The sequence below is a fragment of the Emericellopsis atlantica genome (assembly GCF_019669845.1).
Source record: "Emericellopsis atlantica unplaced genomic scaffold F5Z01scaffold_32, whole genome shotgun sequence".
NCBI classification, from domain to species: domain Eukaryota; kingdom Fungi; phylum Ascomycota; class Sordariomycetes; order Hypocreales; family Bionectriaceae; genus Emericellopsis; species Emericellopsis atlantica.
The window spans coordinates 140,984-162,547 of NW_025764734.1; the positions used below are offsets into that span (position 1 = coordinate 140,984).

General features: G+C 55.7%; 7 protein-coding genes across 7 annotated transcripts; 4 read left to right on the plus strand and 3 right to left on the minus strand.

Moving 5' to 3' along the window:
- The first annotated feature begins 660 nt into the window (after window positions 1-660).
- On the plus strand, window positions 661-2,558 carry F5Z01DRAFT_340627 (uncharacterized protein). Its single transcript, XM_046259204.1, has 6 exons — window positions 661-847; window positions 917-987; window positions 1,058-1,129; window positions 1,192-1,231; window positions 1,738-1,865; window positions 1,930-2,558. The coding sequence occupies exons 1-6, from the start codon at window positions 815-817 to the stop codon at window positions 2,183-2,185; spliced, it is 600 nt and encodes a 199-aa protein (XP_046114733.1). The 5' UTR covers window positions 661-814; the 3' UTR covers window positions 2,186-2,558.
- A 494-nt stretch (window positions 2,559-3,052) lies between these two features.
- On the plus strand, window positions 3,053-3,918 carry F5Z01DRAFT_693562 (uncharacterized protein; the record flags this gene model as incomplete). Its single annotated transcript, XM_046266221.1, has 3 exons — window positions 3,053-3,076; window positions 3,155-3,383; window positions 3,427-3,918. 3 exons carry the CDS (start codon window positions 3,053-3,055, stop codon window positions 3,915-3,917), a joined length of 744 nt encoding a protein of 247 aa, XP_046114734.1.
- Window positions 3,919-7,620: 3,702 nt separating this feature from the next.
- F5Z01DRAFT_639898 (uncharacterized protein) lies at window positions 7,621-7,941 on the plus strand (the record flags this gene model as incomplete). The annotated part of the gene is made up of 1 exon (XM_046262474.1): window positions 7,621-7,941. The coding sequence occupies one exon, from the start codon at window positions 7,621-7,623 to the stop codon at window positions 7,939-7,941; it is 321 nt and encodes a 106-aa protein (XP_046114735.1).
- A 2,908-nt stretch (window positions 7,942-10,849) lies between these two features.
- On the minus strand, window positions 10,850-12,578 carry F5Z01DRAFT_677485 (uncharacterized protein; the record flags this gene model as incomplete). Its single annotated transcript, XM_046265356.1, has 6 exons — window positions 10,850-10,877; window positions 10,939-10,976; window positions 11,038-11,342; window positions 11,441-12,058; window positions 12,106-12,508; window positions 12,570-12,578. The coding sequence occupies 6 exons, from the start codon at window positions 12,576-12,578 to the stop codon at window positions 10,850-10,852; spliced, it is 1,401 nt and encodes a 466-aa protein (XP_046114736.1).
- A 977-nt stretch (window positions 12,579-13,555) lies between these two features.
- Window positions 13,556-15,025, minus strand: F5Z01DRAFT_628720 (uncharacterized protein; the record flags this gene model as incomplete). The annotated part of the gene is made up of 1 exon (XM_046261619.1): window positions 13,556-15,025. One exon carries the CDS (start codon window positions 15,023-15,025, stop codon window positions 13,556-13,558), a length of 1,470 nt encoding a protein of 489 aa, XP_046114737.1.
- Window positions 15,026-16,491: 1,466 nt separating this feature from the next.
- Window positions 16,492-18,316, minus strand: F5Z01DRAFT_639901 (general substrate transporter; the record flags this gene model as incomplete). The annotated part of the gene is made up of 5 exons (XM_046262475.1): window positions 16,492-16,558; window positions 16,618-16,954; window positions 17,008-17,597; window positions 17,639-18,104; window positions 18,178-18,316. 5 exons carry the CDS (start codon window positions 18,314-18,316, stop codon window positions 16,492-16,494), a joined length of 1,599 nt encoding a protein of 532 aa, XP_046114738.1.
- A 246-nt stretch (window positions 18,317-18,562) lies between these two features.
- Window positions 18,563-20,613, plus strand: F5Z01DRAFT_340754 (putative sarcosine oxidase). The gene has a single exon (XM_046259205.1). It carries the CDS (start codon window positions 19,048-19,050, stop codon window positions 20,578-20,580), a length of 1,533 nt encoding a protein of 510 aa, XP_046114739.1. The 5' UTR covers window positions 18,563-19,047; the 3' UTR covers window positions 20,581-20,613.
- The last annotated feature ends 951 nt before the right edge of the window (window positions 20,614-21,564 follow it).

The following is a 21,564-nucleotide window of genomic DNA, read 5'->3' on the forward strand; positions in this document are numbered from 1 at the left end:
GAGTTCTCACCATGGCCTCACATTTTCAAGTCCCGCATCTTCTTCATCATCTTCATCCTCATATTAATGCAAACAATCCATCAACAAGACCACCTCGACCACATCTTTTCTGCAAGTTGCACTGCCAAACTCGTGCGAATACGCCATCTCATTCGTCCCTTCATCATGAAACAGTCTCACACGTCTCCACACGTCTCACATCACCACGCTCACGGCGGTTGAACAAGGAAGATTTCACGAAGCGGGGTAGTCAAGGCCGTCTCGATCATAGGCTGGCTGTCCGGCAGCTCATCGAGCCACCCGAAGGTAAGTCCATGTTTCAGTCATTTGCTAAGCTACAGCAGCACAAGAGAAGAGCTCGCCGGAGCCAAGACAAGACAAGAGCTCGTCGGAGCCAGAAGAAGTTCTCCACGGAGACAACAACAAGACTTCAAGAAGCGGCCGGCCGGACGATCGATACAATACTCCAAATAAACCTCATACTTCGCTACGGCATGACTGCCTAGCAACTTTCGTGCAATCTGCTTCGGCATTTTATGGCCTATCTGCTCTCCATGAACAGACCCGAGCTTGTTCCCTAGCTCAGCCTTCCAGTCCTGATGCTTAGGATCCTTCGATGAAGTCGCATTCTGGTCAGGCAGGTACGGGCACTCATGGTCCCAGAGCTACGGCCAGGCGAAGGTCTGGGATTGGTGTTGCAAACTAAGTTCTTCCTCCAAGACAAATCACTCGATATCACCCAAGCATAACGAGCTAGATCGCCAGCTCTAAGGTTTGCTACAATCCCCTTCAAGAAGCAACAGGATCTCGCTTCATGGCAGGTCCCCAGACAAGTCCACGACCCAAGGTAATCAGAGTTCTTCAACGCCAATGTTTCGCAGTCATTGAGATTGCACTGATGCTAATCCCTGGACAGATTCCAACTCTATCCAAGAAACAACACATCCTCAGTTCAAGACAAGCCCTCGGACATACCGAAAACCCAAGGTGACCTGAGTTCCTTTAACGCTAAACGTTTGCAGCCACTGGGATGTCATTGATGCTAACAACTGGACAGATCTCCAACTCCATCCAAGAAACAACATATCCTCAGTTCATGGCAGGCCCTCAGACATGTCGACGACCCAAGGTGATATTAACGCCAAACGTTTTGCAACTATTGGGATTTCACTGATGCTAATGCCTGGACAGGCCCCTAGCAAGAAAGCGTCGGTCTCTGCACGAAATACTGGTAAGTCCTCCTGCTTCATCGCATTCTGCTAGATGGCCAGATCTTCGGTGCACACGGACCAAGGAGGCTCAGTCCTTCCTGTGATGTCGCCCATACTGAGGGTATCAAGCTCTGACGCATTGGTTCTACGGACTTTATATTATACCAGGATCCTCGTTGCTCGTTCGATACATACTGACAGCAGCACAGATAAGTCTCCTTAGCGCAAGCCCATCTCTCCTTCTGAAATCCATAGCGCAGACAGCCTTTGAAGACTTTTGAAGCAGTAGTCGGACGTAGATATGTTGACATCCTTGTCATGGCCATGGAGACGCATCAAGGTGAGTCCTGGCAGACTGACAACCATCTTTCCGCGTCTCCGTGACATATGGGCTGACCAGAAATACCTCTAGTCACAACCGCGCAGTTGGTCACCCCTTTGTCACTGATGCCGACTGGAAAACATATTTGCTACACCTCCTCGAAGACTGGCCTACATGCGTTCTACAGCTACTGACAATGTCCAGTTCCTAACAATCCTCCTCATGGTCGACATTGATGTCGAGAAACATGTCGCTTCACAAGCCAAGGCCACCAGCTGTACAGACAGACTCTTTGGTCCGGGCGAGATGCTCACAAGAAGAGAGGTCCCTTTGTAAGCACCGACACATTGATTCCTGCCTGCTACTAGGACTCTGGCTGACCACAACGTACTATAGACCTTGTATAACACGACGAAGTCTTGCAGTGCTTTCAGACGGTATTTCGTTGCTTCTACCCATTGCCACGTTTCGATCTTCTGAGACCTTGCCCGCTCTTGTCGTCTTCGTCGCTACTGATCTGAATTTGAGCATCCCGATCTACAACAGCCTTTCGCACCAGTATTATCGCCACATATCTCTTCATACCCCTTCTAACGCTTTTCGATTTGCCGCTAACACAAGCCCACAGACACGATCCTCAGACACGACCTAGCTCATAACTTTTGTTAACACATACAGCGGGCTTAAAGCTCAGTGCATTCCACTTAAGCGATACTGCCTCTTATTTATTTAATCTCTACTATGCTCTTCAATATACTAAAATTGAATAGCGAAGACCCCCCGGTACTATTTCTCACCTACGTACTCGTGGTTCAAATACCCTTTCAAACCCTGGATTCTTCGAGGATAGACCTGACCTGGACACCCAAGGATGGACCTGGACTGGATACCATGGATGGACCTGGACTGGACACCCACGAACGGACCTGGACTAGACAAAACTAGATGGACCTGAACGGACGCCCACCCATAACCCTGCAACGTTAGCTAATGCAAATACCAATGCTATAGTACACCTGACTTCGCAGATCAATACTTCTAGCTGCGGCCTCCCTTTCAGACCTATAACGTATTCCAATTCTCGCCTGCTTGTCCGGAGCTATGCTAACAAAAACTTGCCCATGAAGCAAGCCCCGATTCCCAAACTTCCATCAACACCCTCGCACCTGCCCGAGAAGCAATTTGCGCCGAAGCGACATCGGCCTTGCGCCTTCCTTTACATTCGACTCGTCATCCCCGCCTAAATACAAATGGCGCACAACAACTTTCACCATAAACAACAATCACGACACCCACTTCTACCTCTATCTTAATGGATCATCTTCCAAACCGCTGTGTCACCCCTCGCTCAGCCATTGACCTGATCATCTCCCCTACAGATGTTGTCGTCGAAGCAGCGATGGTGAGGTTCACAGCTCCTGTTTGTTTGCCGTGTGTTCTAACAACAGTCAAAGCGACAAACCTGTCGTCGTGTCTCTCGAGTTGTTGACTTACAGGGCAGCTCCAAATGAAGACCATCATGACTACCACTCAGCACTTGAAGGTACGCTACATTTCCATCAATCATTGTGTTTTTCGAGATACTATCTTGCCCCGGTGAAATGCAGCTAACGCTGTGTAGCGGAGAATGCCTTCTGCCGTTAGACTGTCGGCACGACGGGCACCGCTCTCCGCCGCCAAGGCCGTCGCCAGCGGCCAAACACTCCACGGCATGGACATTTCATCAGTGGCAAATCAACACTTAACAAACGCCCAAGAGCTGCCCATCATGGGCTTACGGCTGGTCGACTCGCAAGACACAAGACCTCGACTGTCCGCTCCCACACATCCTACATCTGACTGCCCAACGCGTACGCCCATCCCGAGGCTGCATCCCGGAATACGACTCGTCAGACACCAAACGCCTGTTCAAAGAGACTATTTCCTTGCATGCCATCAACAGACGACCGGGCGCTTGGCCCTGGCTCTTGGGCCATTCAAAGTTTGGCCCCAGGAACTTTGGCAAGCCCACGTTCAAGGCACCCATGCCTTGGGAATTGACACAACAGAAAGGCTGCACCTTTGCTGGGCATGTCTCACTCACCCAATACCCCTTTGCTCGTACTTTCCTCTCGCTTTCAGTCCGACAAGCGTTTGGACGGCTGGCAGGTTGTCGTGACCCCATCTTCGAACATGTCGCTTCCCTCGAGCCGCAAGCTGCAAAAGCCATGGTCTATCAGGAGTCGATCCAGGAATGGTTTCGACAACGGAGTGCTGGCTGCGACACCAAGACACATGCCCTTGTGATGAGGCCTTCGACCATGGACAAGGACCCAAGGCTCACTGGCACTCTCGCCACCGGCCTGTCGTTCGACCAGTGGTTTTGGTTTGAGATGCCACCTTGAGGTAGTCGACGATATAGCTAGACAGGCTGACTGAAGTGGGCTGGCATGGTCTCCTTGCCCCTTGACTTGAAAGTCGTCAAAACTGCGTCTGATTCGAGCTAAAGTTCACGGGCGCTGTGCACCAGTGATCCTCTGGAACAAGTGGTACCGTCGACAGTGTCCTACCGAGTGGCCCCCAAGCCAAGACATAACTCGATGCCCATGCGTTCGATGACAAGCACTGTTCCTGTTTCGTCAAAGACCAAATGCCTCATGGCACTTGAGTGGGCACAGAATCAAACAGCATAGTGGATCTCTCCGACAGTTCGTTAGTTTGCTCTGCACCGGCGCCACTGACAATTCTCATGAGTTTGTTCGCATGTTGCCGAATCCGACAAGAACACTTCACTCAACGGTCACCTACGCGACTGAGTGCCTCAAGGATGCGTGAAATACGACACTGCGTGTTCAGTTCGTTCTGTTGTGTGCGCAGATTAGCTACTTCTTCAACGCCCTCCGTCCTCTGGCGCTAACATCCTTGACCTTCAGTCTTTTTTGGCTCTGCCCAACCCGCGCTCAAAGCTCAAGAGACCGAAGCGGCGCAGAGGAGATCATCTGCCAATTTCTGGGCGGCCTCTTCAACCTGGTTCGGCCGCCACTCTCGCCCAAGGGAGCATCGCAACAAATCTTCACCGACACTGCGGTCTACGTCCGCAAAGGGGCCCGACCATTCAAATGTACACTTATTGTTTAGCGCGCGTACGACGAGGAAACCCCAGAATTGGAGGAGGAGACAGACGAGCATACCGAGGAAACCAGCTTTCGGCGATTGCAGGATTATTGCCAAGATCCCAAAACCAACGTGATGCAGTCCGCTTTGGTCCAGACTGAAAGCGATCGGGGGAGCTCGTGGAAAAGACGAGTCTGGCCAGAAGCTGTCGCCAGACTAATTATTCTCTTCACCGCGAGCAAGCCACCTGACACTCTTGTTCTCATCCGCCTGTATTGACAACCTTTTGTCACTGAGTCAAAGGTTTTCAGCTCAACGGCCAAATCCATCTTCGTACGGGCGTGGCAGCTGAGGGTCGAGCGCTGATCGCGGTCGGGGGGAGCTCGTGGAACAGTCGATTCTAGCCAGAAGCAGTCGCCACGAGTCCAGGGCATGAACAGCAGCCTTGTGGTGTCCAAGTTCAGGTCCACAGACACAGTTGTCTATCCCGACCTGTTGGCGTCAAGGCTATTACAGAAGCAGGTGCTTCGGAACAAAAAGCTCCCCAAATCTCGGTCCCGGACCTTCATGCTCCGCGCTGACCATACGATTGACTTTAGTGCTTCTTCACGCGCATGCTTCGGGGAACACAAAGCCCCAAGCCCGTTGTCTTCAAGTTCCGTGTTGACCACACTGTCGACCACACCGCAGGCTTCAGTCTCAGTGCGCTGGCCTTGGACAGTCAAGCTTGCAAAACGCCCCTGGCTCTACTAGGACGATTTCCGGGGCCATCATCGCCCAGTGCCGACACCAACAAGGACAACTCTGACTTGGGCAGGCAAGTATCCGCCAGATCGGTGCTTGCAAAACGGCCATAGCTCTACAGGGAAGCTTTCTGGAACCATCCTGCCCAGTCCCGTCACAAACAAGGAGAACGCTGCCTTGGACCGGGGCTTGGACCAGCGATCTGCGGCTGCATCCGAATCAGTGCAGACAGAACAAACGCGAAATCTCCCACATCCTCAACATGAGGCTGTGACCTGTTTTGCTACGTTGTGGCCAGGGAGACCTCAGAAACGGGCAGGCAGTCGGTGCCGATCTAGTAAGTCCGGAGAGAATGTGTTGTTGGTTTCCCGCGCTTACTTTGGACGTTATAGACCCAGGAATCCCGCACCGTCGCGGGAACTGGCCGCACAAGTACTCGATTCTCCCTCTCGTCCTGTCCTGATCGTTATATTGCCTTGTGAAGCGGGTGATCCCCCTTCAGCTGGCCGCCAACTCGATTTTCTTTCGACTGCCTGTCGGAAGTCGACACGAAGATTCAGCGAGTCTAAGACAGAAAAAATCTCCAAAGAACTCTTTGTGCTGCGTCGCAGCCTATGTGTCGCCCAGAAGCTGCAACCCCTTTAGCGGAAGCTAGTAGTGGCGCTGGGTTCAAGTAAGATTAGCGACATGGACATATGTACAACATGGTGCTGACATTTGCAGATATTCTTGCAACCTGAAAGTCAGGACCAATTAAACCAGAACCTTAGCCGTCCGGCAAGGCCCGCTCAAGTGTCCATAGTGGAACTCGCGGATACTCTAGGGATGCTGGACTTGGACACAGATGGCCGAGGCGACCAAGAAAATGTTCTATTCTCAACATCACCCGCGACACCACACCGGGGAAACAAGCCCATCCGAACAGGCTTTTGTCACCCTCGAAACGTGCCGCTCTGATTCCGAAAACGCCTCATCGCCCGTCAATCAACCTTGCATTAGAGCCAGTCCTTATCCCTCGGACCTGATACCCTCTTCTCTTCTCCGGATGCGGAATTGACTTCCCCCAGCTTTTGAGACAAAGCAGTGACCTCTCCGACTTCATGAACTTTGTACCAGCCAGCACCAACCACGCGAGCTAAACTGTTTCGGCACCGCCCGACTGACCTGGTATCAAACAACACGATCTCGAATACAATGCCAGGGCGATTGAATGTACAACAACGACCGGTGATGATTCTCAAGCTTTCATTCCACTGGTATTGCCACAACGTCGATGGACAGAACCGATTTCACCACTGCATTTCTGCAGGAGGCAGTCTCAACCTCGAGACTAATGTGTTTCCAAAGTCAAGGCATCCCCTTGTCATCTGGGCTTCAGTTGCGGCTGCAATTGCCTCCTGGGGCAGTAGGACACGAAATCCGAGGCATCTAGGGCAAGGTCAAGTCAGTTGATTATATCCTCATTGGTCGGCATCCACCGCTCCAGAGCCCGGGGCGCACCAGGGGAAGGCTCAGTACTACTTCACGTTTTCTCCACGTCACAGCGATCGAAGGGCTGTCTGTTTAGCCATGACAGTGCAGACAGATACGATTAACACGAAAAGTCCAGCATCTTACTACGGCGCGCACTCTTTCTAGTCGCCTTGATCTCGACTGGCTGGCACTCATCAACGCGGGCACTGCGTCAACGCTGTGAATATACATCGAGCACCTGAGCTGCATCTCAAGAACAATTGACATACTACCAGAATGACAGAGCGGGCCTTCGGCGAGCCTTGAAGCCGAGCGTGCGCTTTGCCGGCTGCCCCAGGCTTCTGGATTGCTCTTCAGCATCCGCTCCGCGAGCCACAATTCTTTTTGTTCTAAGAAAAGACAAGAACATCATTTCTGCGCTCAGTGGACGGCTGCCTCTTCCTTGTCCATCCGAAGCCGACATAGGTCCTCCCTCGCAATCAAGACGTGGAAATAAAGACGACTGATTTCGAAACTCAAATCGTGCTCGAGCCCCGCGAGGAGGACGCCAAGGTTTCGGTCGAAGTTGAGGAAGAGATCGCCAAGGGTAGCAAGGGTCCCGAGTCCAAGCTCATTACCACCGAAGTCAATATCAACGTACCTAATGTTGGCAAGCCGTCAAGCGCGGAAGACATTGCCGATATGATCAATTCGGTTCAGGAGATGGTTTAAGCGCACAAGGAGTCCGTAGATGAGGCGCCGACGGAGGAGGCTGAAGAGAAGAAGGCGGGCGAGCTTATGGCGCAAGATATCTCCCTTGGCGATAAGGAGGACAAGAAGGAGGACGCAGAGGAGCTGGCTATCGAGCCTCGGTTAAAGAAGGACAAACCCGCAACCGAGTTAAAAGCAGAGAAGGCCAAGAACCGCGCGCCCTCCTGGGCATTGCTCATGCTCGAATGTCTGTACTTCAAAGTCTCTTGTCGTGGTTGCGGCAGAGATCTGGCCATTGGCGCCTGGATCGTGGCCCGTGGGCTCGTGGCCCCAGGGAGAAGAGCAGCGATGAGTCTCATTCCGCCGTCACCCGCTCGCCGCCATCGAACCGGGACCTGCTTCTTGTAACGCGAGAGCGCTGCCAAGCTCCTTCCGGACAGTGCAGCACCATGACCACTTTGCCAGACAAAGCTTGTTGCCTACTTCGGCACCATCACCGGCCAGTTCAGAATATGACCTTTCTTTCATGCCAGACGTACTGTCAGATAGTCTGGCTGGTCTCAGCCCCTTCTCATCCGACAAAATGGCCCAAACCATGTCATGGCCACGACACAGAGTCCTAAAAAACCTAGCATTGCCTAATTTCCCCCCAAATTATTGTCTCGACCCCCCAGAAAGCCCGACGACCTGTCGGGTTGCACTTGGCAAACTTCGACACTATCCAACCAGGACGTACCTTCGTACTGTACGAGCGACCTGTGTGTTGCGCCACAGTCTCATGGTTCTAACAATGCCTAGATGGGTTATGCAAACTCGACAGGCACCCATCAACAGCCAGTTGAACCCATGGAGCATGTGTGCCTCGCGTCAAGACAGGTGACGAGGAGGGTCTTGTCTACAGTCACCCAGAAGCAACAGGAAGTTAATGGAAAACGCAAAAGCGCACCTGGTTCTTGACATCAGTTGATCGAGGACGCCCCGAATGATTGCGGAGGCCTCCCAACGCACCCAGAATTCGTTGTCACAGATGTAACAATTTGGGCCTCGCCGACAGCGCAGGTGTTCAGGAGCGGGATTTGAGGTTGTCACCGCTGATTTGGCGGTCCTGGGCTTCCCTGTCTCAAAGTCGCGTGGATTCTGGAGAGGACATGCCTAATATCAATATCCGCACGGCACTGTTCGGCACAGTACCTCATGGACGTCCACAACATATGGCGAAGATCACGATGCGTGGAAACACCGAAAAGGCACGCGCTAACCTAACGGATCAAGACATCACCCGGACTAGCGCCCTTGAAGCTTCGAGCCTCATCACCCCCCCTGAAGCCTACGCCGCATCACAATATGGAAGGAATTCATTGTTGGCTCTTGAAGTCCAAGTTTCATTCGTGATTGGGGGCAGATTCATCGCGCGCTACGGACCACACGATACAGACAAGAGTCTAGGGCGGCATGTATAGACCGCCTACTCTGTGCGACGAATGTGTCAAATCCGCTGGCGTCCATCACAATTACTGGACATTCTCTACGACACATCCATGGTTATCAAACCCTAGCCGTGGTTGATCGCCGTACATGCGACTGCAGTCGAAGAGCGCGAAGATTTGATCAAGCGAAGCCAGACTCATTGGGGCTATGCTGCTTAACCACAGCGACTTCGCCGTGTTCCAAGACTACTTTGGCCACAACGGTCTGATCTGGTAAAGAAACACACAAGACGAAGATAAATCCCGAAGAAAAGACGACACCTGAAAGTCTTGAAAGTGCGTGCTGCCAGAAATGTACTTTGTCTACAGGCAGCGAATTTGCCAGGCGTCTTGCTGATCATAATCGCCATCGCGGCTTCGATCCTCGATTTCGACCACGCTCGTCGGCATCGCGACTCCGGTCAATACACAGTCCTCGAAGCCGTGCCGGAGATGGGCACACACGTGAATCCAGTTTTACTTCAACGGTACAGGAATCATTGATCCCGTCCGGGTGGCTTCGGTTCGTGAAGGCTCACGAATCTTCAACCAGACCTCCAATCTTGCGGAGGCAGGCGCGTCTACGTTCGCATGGAGAACTCGTTTAGGGTTGAAGGCTCTCGAGGCCAAGTGCCTCTTACCAACGAGACTACCGCAGGCTCTTTGACTGGTTTAATCAAAAAGAGCGCCTCGCTGGCATTGCGAACCGACAGTGCTGGCCCGTCTGGGAGTCTGTTGCTGGCACTCAATCCTGCCCCCATCGCGCGGTCTCACCGCTTGTGGTCACAATCCTTAGTGTCGCCCAGACGGACTGCCGTACAAGCCAAATCACCACTGCATGCCAATCAGGCGACACTCGACATCGGAAGTCTATTCTGTGCGGCCACCATAAATTCACGACTTGCCCTTGCACTCGTATCTTGTCTGCGGTCTCCAATGGCGGTGTTGGGGTTTCGTTCAGGTTCAAGCCACGCTCCCGCGGCGTCCAGCCTACGCGCAATGTCGCAACTGGACCTTGTTGCTTCATGAAAATTGCCGGCTCGAATTCTTGCTTCGCATCTCGCCGCCAGTCTGGGTTTCCTGTCTCTCATCCGGTGATAGGGGCACAATGAGCCCCGACTGGCATGTTGTCGTTTTCGGACCGCAGCACAGGAAAACGAATTTGTGCTTGCCCAGGCTATATTATTTGATTCTCGCCTACTTTACCTCGATGGTACGGATTGTCCCTTGGTGGAGGTCCTCGCTATTCGTCCCAAGGAAATCGTTCAATATGTTTCTGCAGACACTATCGCTATGCACTGGCTAATTGAAGCAGACTGGACAGAAGAGCCATTCGTCCCGAATATGACCGACGTCAATATTTCACCTCTGCACGAAGCTGTCGAGTTCAAATTGACGAATCGATGATGTGTTAATAAGTTTGCTTGTCGATGGCAGTTCCTGGATCAATGCAATTCTGCCCATGGTTCATATCTGCGTTTCGTTGGATCCCAGCTCCTCGCACTACTCGACTATCGATCACCGGCTTCTCATACCACTTATTCGACTTGAGTCTCGAAAATAGCACCCGAAACTCTGAATCCGCAGGAAGCCCGCCGGCAACACTTTTTTCATGGACTCAAGATCCGACATGACCCAGAACCAAGATTGCGTGGCGCATGGAACCATTTCGCGGCATCCCATCAACCCAGCTCGTTTCCCCAAGAGGGATAACACCAGCGAGTTTTCGTCATGAGCCGTACCCTTACGGCAACACCTCAAAGATCTTGATACTCAATTTCTTCAACCCAACACTGTCTAGGGACAACTACTCTTTGAGGCCATTGTCGGCTCCCAGCAAGAGCGGCCGATCAAGGGTCAAAGATCTTTCCGGGGTTTCTGTGTCAACGGGTCAGTGTCAACGACTCGGGATGCGAAGAATCACAAGGATTGGACTGACAATATCCAATGCGGGTCAAGGGTCTTCTTGAGCATTTTCTGATCGAGCAAGAGGTTAGCAGCGGCACGACAGAGCAAAGCAGAAATGAGCGCGACTCACCATGACAAGCAAGGTGCCATCGCCAACTTCGGCGGAAAGCGCTTTCTTCTTCCCGTACCCGATGCCGTGCTCTCCTGTACAGGTACCCTCTGCCTCGAGAGCCCTCTTCACCATGTTCTTCACCGCTTTCTCGGTGTTGGCCGCCTCGATTGGGTCCCTCGGACTGTAGGTGATGTTTTCGTGGAAATTGCCGTCGCCAACATGACCCTTGACGCAAACACTCAGTCCAAGACTCTTGGCCTCGCTCTTGCTCTCCTCAATAACGCGTGCCAGCGCCCCCAAGGGCACGGCGACGTCTGTGTTCCCTGCGAGAGTCCTACGCGTTAGCCTCTGTCGAATAGGATGACCGGGATGGGGAGCAGGTGCGTCCGGCAAGGAACGATCTGCGGACACGTCGACGTACACAGGATCTGTCCCTCCTTGCGCAAAGCAAGCAAAGAGTACAGAGACTCCTTGCGCGCGGACCAAAGGGACTCTTGCTCCTTCTTGTCTCTGGCAAACTCAAACGCATCTGGTCCGAATGGCTTGACAAGAGCTTTGACTGTTTCAATATTATCGAGCACCGTGCCCTCGGTCCCGGAGAACTTAAAGAATAGGGTCGACGTCTCCTTCCACACCCGGGGCCTTGTGGCGCCACCTTCGTTCACGATCCTCATCTGTTCCTCATCCATGAGCTCGAGGGCAGCGACCGGGACGCCTTTGCGGATGACGGCCGCGGCAGCTGAAACGGCCCCCTTGAGCGATGGGAATGGGACGACCGCGACAGAGAAGTGCTCAGGAATGGCAGCGAGCTTGAGCGTTGCCTCGGTGACGATGCCCAGTGTTCCTTCGGAGCCGACCAGTAGGCCGTTCAGGTTATAGCCAGCAGAGCATTTTCGAGGCCGGCGTCTGGTTTTGATGATGCTCCCATCGGCCAGGACAACGGTCATGTTGATGACCCAGTCTCTCATTGTCCCGTACCGAACTGCGTTGGTTCCGGAGCAGTTTGTGGCAACCATGCCTCCGATCTTGGCGGACGGCGCTGGCCCGTACGTCAGTCCAAGAACTCGAGCAGAGACGGTGACTGACCTGGGTCGATTGGAAAGAAATAGCCGGTTCCTCTCTTCTCAAGCTCGAGGTTCAAATCTGACCATGTTATACCGGGCTGCACTGTCACGTCCATGTCTGCCTCCCGAACCTCGAGTACTCGGTCCATGAAAGCAAAGTCAACGCTTACACCACCAAACGGAGCCGCGGTATGCCCCTCCAGACTGCTGCCACCGCTGTACGGAATGACGGGGACCTTGTACTTGTGGCAGATGCGGGCGATTGTGCTCACTTGGTCGGTTGACCGCGGGTAGGCCACAGCCACAGGCAGCACATCGACGTTGACAGATGACCACTCGGAGAAGCCATGAGCCTTGAGATCCTCGTCGTCCGTGGAGACAGCATCGTCCGAGCCGCCTAGCTCGTTGCGGATCTCATCAATGGCCTCAACGATTCCTCATATCAGACTTTTGTCTTTGGGACGGGTACGATTTCGGAACACTTACCTTTACCATGTCTTCAGTGCTTGCATACCCAGTAGTAAAGACACTGTCGTGGTTCAGCACCTTTGCCCGGGTTTGATCGGATGTCTTGGTCCAAAGAAAGGCGGCAGAAGCAAGGGCACCGAGAACGCCGATTGCTAGACCCAGGCGAGATACAGCTGCGGTCGGACGGTTTGCCGCCTGGTCAAGGGTTGGTTTCTTGTGGCATGAACTTTGTACCCTGCTCAGCTGGCGGAATGTCCTGACGTGTGGATGATGGCGGATGCCATGGCGTGCCTGGTATGCTGCGCCAAAAGCCCAAGGGCCCGCTGCTCCTGGCAAAAGGCCAGGTGATAGCGTGCGCAGCCGCCTCACTCTACCAGCAGATCGCATTACGAAAGATGCAAACATGCGACTGACAAGGTGAAAGACCGAACACTGCCCCGATCGGCTGCACTAGTCCCTATAAAAAGAGCCTGATGCAGCTTGCTTGCTGTGGGTGTCTGAGACGAAGCTCGGCACATGGCGTCGCTGATGAGGTAACGATCAGTCGTTGTCATAGTCAGTGTCCCTGGCATCCGCTCCGGTCGGAATGCTGTACCATCCCAGGAAAGTTCCGGATAACGGAGACAGTGCACATTCGCCTGGTCTTGCCAGACTCGGGGATTGCCGAACCCAAATCTCGTGTCGAGGGCCATGGATGGCAGTGCTTGGATTCATGCGAGTACTCCCGGTGCGCGATGGAACCATGATCCCAGCCTTGTCTGGCTATACGATGTGCTGTGTCGCTTGTACATCAACGGGTACCTTATGCTGACGACCGAGACTCAGGCGTGTGTCCAAAAGCTCTGATGAAACAGCTACAGGGACTCTATGATTTCCACATAATTGGCAATTCAATGTGCACTATTGATAGGTTTATTCTTCAACATCTGCGGCTAGCTGGTAGGAAACCACAAGATCGTGTCCCAGCACGAGCAAAGGAGTAGCAGGAGAAACACTCAAATGCTTCAGGCCTTGTAGCCCGCAGCCAGCTTTTGGAGACACGAGTTCAGACTCCCTTGCTCAGCGGCAGCGTACAGCTCATCAGAGTCCAGAATCGACCGGCCCATTGCCGCTGCCAGCCCATGCTGGTCACTCGAGCCTGACAAGATTGGCAGGTCATTCTGCGTGGATTTGCCACCTAGGTTGGACTGGAATATGCCCGCAGCCGAGAAGGGGAGAAAGTCCTCGTACGTGATGGGCTTCGTTTCCAGCACGCCCTGCGCCAGCAAGGCCTCCACGACGGCCGACCTGTCCGCCAGGTCCAGGTCCAAGTCGACTGCCATGGTGTCTGGCACGGCCTTGCCAGTGCACTCGTACTCGCAATAGACCAGCCCGCGGGCGCGAAGCTGGGCCCAGTCGTCCGGGAACTCCTGAAATACGGATTCCGTGATTGCGTCGGCGGCTGAGGAGTCTTGTCCCGCCGACTTCTCCATTGCAATGGCAAGAAGCTTGTCGTATAAGGCGCGTCCGGCGGGTGTGACGGCGGCACCACACTCCTCAATCTCCCCGAAACGAGCCTTGTGAGAGCCCTGAATCAGATCCTGCTTTTCGTCACCCTCGCCGTCTCTGATGAACTTGATCGCCTCTTCTAGCGCCAAGAAGCTCGTCTGTCTCAGCAAGATGGGCCAGCGCCGGCGGGGCGGGCCCTCGATCCTATCCTTGACACGCAGTCCCTCCTCGAGCATGGGCGCCTGTGCCAGGGTAATGTTGAGCTTTCGCGGGGTCAGGTGATTGATATGGGCTATCTTGAAGCAGGCAATGTCGGCCAGGATGGGATGCTGTGCCTTGAGGAGCTCATATTCCTTCGCCGTCGCAGCGGCCACGGGAGCCCAGCTGAATGTCTTGAGAGCCTCGTGGATGAAGATGCCAGCCTGCTCGGGGTCGAGTCCTCCCTGTTCCTCAGCGGTGCTCAGCATCTGGATCAGCTCGGCACTGAAAATGTTGCGCTTGGAGAGCATGCGCTTCGCCAGGGACCGGGCCTCCTGGGAGCGGATCAGCTGGGGCCGCAGGAGCGTGGTGAAGACGCGGAATGGGTTGGTCGCTAGGGAGCTGACTTGGACCGGCCTGAAGCAGGTCGCGTGCATCGGGAGGCCGGCAGCGGAAAGGTCGTAGTAGCCCACCGGCTGCATGCCGAGCACGGCGAAGATACGACTCACAGTGCGTAGCTCGGAGGGCGTTCCCAGGCGGATGGCACCATGTCGCTCAAGGGTCAAGCGCTCGAGGGTGTCTGGGTTGACGGAGCTAGCAAATGCCTGCTTGTTGACGCTTTGAACGATGCGTATCAGGTCACCGTATAGGGGGACTTCTTCCCTGTACATGCGGGACATGTCCACAGCAAAGGCCCTTCGGAGATCGTCTGGGTGGACGACGTCACATGTCTGCCTATGGGGGCCGCCTCGTGGAAGGCCTTGAGCGAGAAGTACCTGAGATGCCATTTGATTCCTCAGAGTTGTGGATGCTTGCAAAGGAACTGGAGTGATGGTCGTCATGTAAGAGTGGTCTGCCCGCCCAATATGCGCTTCAGAAAGGGGGAGCACACCCGGCTGGCTCGCGAGGCAGAAGATACCCCTTTAAAACGACTTGGTCAGAGTCAGATTCAGCGGCACTCCTATCACACATGCACCGACCTCCAAGCCCAGCCTGAAGTGTACGCTGTCCAAGACCAGCTTGCTCGGCACTTTCCAGGGACAGAGCAGGCCCAGCCTCAAGCGCACGTCTTCGCACGCTGAGCTGGACGATGGTGTCTCATAATGCCCTACTGGCGCATTATAGCGTAGCCTTCCCCTAGATGAACCGAAGAGCACCTTTGCCAAGAGAATCAAGAAAGCTTTGTGACGATGATACCTCCAGGTCCGAAGAGCACCATCCATCGCCCAACTTCCATGGGCAAGTAGACCGATGATCGATCCCTCGTCGGTAGAACCCCAGCCCCCCTTGGAGCTATTTGCCTACCCGGGTCCCGCTTTGTGCCGCACGTGAATTCGCGATGCGGCCAAGCGCCGGAGGAAGCCGAGAGTCGACGCCCCGCCTGATCTGGCTGCCAGCTCTGTGTACACAGGGTAAGTATACTGGTGACCTGGTCTTTAAGTACCACCAAAAAGCTCTTGCGGACGAGGAACAAATTGCCCACCCCAGCAAGATGACGCGCTTTCGGAGTCGAGGCAATCTACCAGGAACTTGTCCACGTTGAGGATGCCGTTCGAAGGAGCTGGTCGTCCATTCTGGGGGTTACATCTGTGGCTGCGATAACGGCATTGAATTTGAGCCAACGATAAGGTGGAAATATGGAGTTTTGTGCTGCTGTGCGAAAGAACCTATTAGTCAGCATGCCGACCCCGGACTTGACGTCGCGCCAGGCATGCAGCATCTCAGCCTCCATGTCTCCTCCACGCCCCCGGCCTATCAACTTGAAGTCTACCCACATGGCCTATGACCTAGGACACCGGGTGCGCTGCCAGAGACGGTGCCATGAGCAACAAGGAAGGCGACAACCACAGCTGGTGTCGATTCAAGTGGTCACGGGCGGTGGCAAACAGCCAGTGCCAGAGCATAGACGTGTATATAGACCAAGTCATTGTCATGGCCACATTTTTCTCTCAAGACGCGGACACCGCGTTGCCCTCGACTTCCATATGCAACATGAACGCATACCGCCGTCCCTGCGGATCCCGCTGACTCTAAAGACAGCCAGCAAGACCCCGACAATGGCCATTGGCAAACCGGACAAGCGCGCCATAAAGAGGATAAGCTCATGGCATGTCGAATCACAGGACGTGAACATCGTAAGGCAACGATCGGAAACAATATTCACTATGGACAAAAGTACGATCCCCGCACGAGACAGGGCGAGAATCCCCCACAAACCACCCTCTCCTCCTTCTCACTGTGGCTATCGAGTAGCTTAGACAACAGCGCGCTCGTCAGAGACGGCCCTGTCCTTGTTGGGGCCTGAGGAGGACGAGTCTCTCCTGAAATTTATAGTCAGCATCCCCACCACAAAGGAACAGTGCGAAGCAGGGGCACTCACGGGCATGGGTCGGCATGCTGCCCGACAATGGTGTCCCTCTTGGCCGGGGACCGCCATGCGTTGAACCAGGGCCCCTTGAATATGGCATCCATCTCCTCCATGCTGAGGCCCGCAATCTCGGGCACCATGAAGAAGACGTAGAGCAGGGCCACAAAGCACCAGCCCGCAAAGAAGATAAAGGCGCCCCAGTTGTCCATCTGCGAGAGGATGTTGGGCATGGCGGCGTTCATGCCGTAGTAGAAGAGCCAATGGAACGTCTGGGACAGGGCGCTGCCAAAGGAGCGGAGGCGGTTGGGCCAGAGCTCGCCGCCAAAGACGTATGGGAGGATGAGGAGGCCTGGGAGGGTCAGAGGGGACAAATGTCAGAGACAAGGAGGTGACTGGACTTACCGACGGCGTAGCCGAAGCCGTGGATGAAGATGGCGGCAATGGCGGCCTGCGAGGCCCCGTCGGAGACGTCGCCCTGCTGCTTGTACTTGATGTAGACGCCGAGGTAGATGTCGGAGAGCATCTGGGTGGTGATGCCGACAAAGAGGGACTTGCGACGGCCGAGCGCGTCGATGAAGAAGGAGGCGATGAGGCAGAAGAAGAACTTGGCCATGCTGTACATGCCGCTGAGGAAGAGGCTGCGGGAGGTATCGCCGCCGATGCCCATGAGGGAGAGGATGGGGACGAGGTACGAGGTAACCGAGTTGGCGCCAGACAGCTGGGCGAGGGCGTACGAGACGAGGGACTGCTGGATGCGGCGCAGGTTGGCGGGGACGGTAAAGGCCTCGCGGAGGATGGAGACAATGGCGGTGCCGCGCGAGGCGTCGTGAAAGTGGCTCTTTTCCTGGGCAATGGACGCCTTGATCTCGGCAATCTCGGCGTGGACGACAGGGTGGTCGGCGGGCAGACCGCGGAGCTGCTCAATGGTGCGGACGCCCTCGTCGTCGCGGCCGACGAGGAAGAGCCAGCGGGGCGACTCGCAGAGGAAGAAGCTGCAGGCGATGCAGAGGGCGACAAAGAGGCAGGTGCGAACCAGACGACCTGGTACTGCAGGCGGCTCGGCTCCATGTGCTCGTAGACGCCGTAGACGGTAAAGGTGGAGAGGAAGAGGGAGAGCAGCATGACGACGCTGAACCAGGAGGCGAGCAGGCCGCGCATGGCCGTCGGGGCGATCTCGACAATGGCCATGGTGCCCAGGACGGTCAGGGGCCCGATGCCCAGGCCGCAGACGATGCGGGCGGCGTAGAGGGCGTTGATGTCCGGCGCAAAGGTGGCGATGAGCTGGCCGACGACCCAGATGAGCATGTAGAGCCGAAAGGCCCAGAGGCGGCCGATGCGGTCGTTGACGAAGAAGGACAGGCCGGCGCCGACGCCGCAGCCGACGTAGACGAGGGAGACAAAGTTGCGGATCAGGCTCGCGTCCTTGCCCGAGCTGATGTCAAAGTGCTCCTGGAAGCCGGGCAGGTTCGTCATCACAGAGGAGGAGCCCTGGTCCCAGGCTGCGGTGGTGAGTGAGCACGGTGGACGACAACTAGGAGAACACTCCTAGGAGGTTTGAAGGGTCTTTCTTACTGATGGGGATGCCGGCCATGGCGTACAAGGCGGCCGACAGGAGCATCCTCCGGTTGAGGACAATCTCGCGCGGCGCAGCCCACATGGCCGCCGCGTACCGAGCCAGGGTGGACTCGGTGAAGATCTCCTTGACGCCCATCGTGTGGTGTGAAGGGCTAGATGTGAGTATGGAGGAAGGAAACCTGAAGCTTGACTCGGTGGAGATGGCCAGACTGCAGATTGGCGGGCCGGAGACAGTCTCTGGAAATGCTGAGATCAATGGGAGACCAGGACGATCTTATAACTGGCGCGACCCGGGACATTAGGGGCGAGGAGAGGAAGGGGGAGAGAGAGAGAGAGACTGTGTATGTATGTGTGTCGTTATCGGCAGTGTGTCCACGATCCAGATTCCAGGGTCGCTGTTCCAGTCACCACGACTCCAAGAGTCACCACCGCTAGTGCTACGACTAGTCCACCTCGAGGTTAGTGTACGTCGTAGGAGCCACTGAATCTGGGGAAGCCAGGCGTGAGGCGTGTCTCCACCGAGAGATAACAGAGGCGACGGCGGGGGCCGGAAGAATACGACGACGAGGCGACGACCAAGATCCCCAAGTTAGTCTCGGATCAACCCGACCTCTCCTGGCATATGGAGCCTTCCGGCACGGGCCTCGACTCTCCAAGACAGCCCGTCAGTCACGACTCGCGCCTCGTTTCTTATCACGTCGGTCGCATCCTGGGCTCTCCAACCGCCGCCAACACCATTGGGGTTGATTGACCGGAAAGCGCGCTGTCCCCTCGGCCACGGACAGAGGAGGTCTGCTAATTTCATGTCCCATCTCGAGTTGTGAGCCTTGACGGCCTACACCATATCGCCATCATCACCTCGCGACCATGGCCTCACCTCCAGCGACAGAGCCGCCCCGCCACAATGAACCCATCATCATCGTCGGCGGCGGCATCTTTGGCCTCAGCACCGCCCTCCACCTGGCCCGACGCGGCTACCGCAACGTCACCGTCTTCGACAAGCAGGCCTGCGAGACGCTGCGCTACTCGTACCTCGACGGCGCCGACGGGGCCTCGGCCGACATGAACAAGATCATCAGGTCCGCGTACGGCGCCCAGACAGAGTACCAGGCCCTCTCGGCCGAGGCCATTGCAGCGTGGAAGCAGTGGAACGACGAGCTGGCCTCGGGCGCCACTGTGCCCACCGGCATGAGCCACGACGACCGCGTCTTCGTCCAGAACGGTAATCTCTCGCTGTCCACCGACGCCGAGCTGCCCCCATGGGAGGTCGCCTGCATCAAGGGCATGGAGGCCGCCGGCTACCCAGACAAGATGCTGGACACGACCAACCCGCGGCACCGCCAGTTGGCTGAGGCGGCGGGCATGGGCTTCGCCCTAGACCCGTTCCGCCAGGCCGAGCGACAGAAGCCAAACGTCGGCGTCCTGGACACGACTGGCGGCATGGCTGTCGCGGACAAGGCGTGCCGCTTCGCCCTGCATACAGCCAAGCTGCTCGGGGTCAAGTTTGTCCTAGGGCCCGAGGAGGGCCACCTCGAGTCCATCTGCTATGACCATGAAGCCGACGACGACGACACCAAGGACAACGCTCGACGCGTCCTGGGCATCAAGACCCGCGATGGCAAGACGCATGCAGCGGCCATGACCGTCCTGGCCTGCGGCGGATGGACGCCTGTCCTCCTCCCCCAGCTCGACGGTCTGTGTGAGGCGACAGCCGGCAGCGTCGCCCTCCTTCACATCCCAGACGCCTCGCCGCTCCGCGCCCGCCTGCACCCGGACAACTTCCCCACGTGGACGTGGAACATTCGCAGCGGCGCCGAGGGCGGCCTCTACGGCTTCCCCATCGACCAGAACGGCTGGCTCAAGGTCGGCTACCGCGGCACAAAGTACACCAACCCTCTTCGGCACAGCGACGGCGGGGAGCGCAGCACCCCAGCCACGCGGTGGTCGCCCGCACACCGCGACGGCCAGCACCCTGTCGGCGAGAGGCTGACCAGTATTCCCGCGCAGGCCCGTCGCGTCATCGAGCGCTTCCTCGATGCGTATATGCCCGAGCTAGCGAGCGAGGGCATTGGCATCGCCAAGACGCGCATCTGCTGGTACACGGACACGTTCGACAATCACTTTGTCGTCGATCGGGTGCCGCGTACGCAGGGTCTCATGGTGGCCACGGGCGGCAGCGGCCATGCCTTCAAGTACCTGCCGAATATTGGAGACTGGGTCGTCGATGTCATGGAGGGCGTCGGGCTTTCGCGGCCGGCTGTGCGGGCGTGGCGGTGGAGGAGGCCAGACGGCGAGAATCCGCCGGTCAACACGCTGATGACGGGCGCACGGGGCGACAGGGCGCTGCCAAACATCACGCTCGTCAGCGAGTCGGCGCTGGGGGACCGCGCGAAGCTGTGACGGGGCCACGTGGACGCAGGGCGTTGGGCATGATGGGAATCTGTGATCTCCAGATGATAGTAGACATTAGCGGGAAGGCAAAGTCGGCTGTGTAGGCGGCGTGCCTATGGATTTGACGAAATCGTGTCTCCAAATGTGTGACAATGCAGAATCAATGGTGCCAGAGCGCGTTCGACCAGCGGAGCCGGGGATTTTGCTCCGCGGTCTGTCTTGTCTCCACAGTAATTGTCTACAGACTACAGGCTACAGGCATCGCGTCACGCGTTCAAATGACGACATGTCTGGGCTCATAGCTATGCCTTCCACGGGCATGATATAGAAGTACTAGGCATTACGCGTTTTTTGATTGTTTTTGGGCCCGTGATAGGTTGGCAGCTTGTGTTGTCTGACCAACTCACAACGTCCACGCCTCACATTTGCGGTTAGGTATACCCTCCGTTTTGTGTAAAGTAGAAGCGCGTGGAAACGCACGCATTGGACCGATCCACTGCCTATACAGAATTGGAAAGGATGTAAAATACAAGCAGGGTAAGAACATGTGCAATTCTGAGCGCAACTATGCTAACTTGGACAAAGACATGCGAGTGACAGCCGAAGCCTCGCAGCTCCAGGGTAGCTCTCCCGCATACAACGCACTGCACACGCGCATCGGGATTTCATGATATAGGAAAGGAAAATGCCTATGTCTCCCAGCTTGCGTTTCTTGATAAGAAGACAGCTATTCTATGGCCTGATTCCATGTTTCTCTGGTCACTTGCCTGGTGCAGACGAGACATTGCTCGCATGACAGTTCCATTCACAACACACAGTACTCCCGGGTAGGTGGCACTAGACGGCCAACGGAACGTTTGCCCACGCCTCGACACAATGGGAAAACAAAAACGTCGCCGTCTGCTCGTCTGCGGGTGGCTGATTGTGGCCGGAGAAAAGATTGGCAGAGATCAGAGATTGTAGCACGGACATTCAGGAACATAATCTACGACA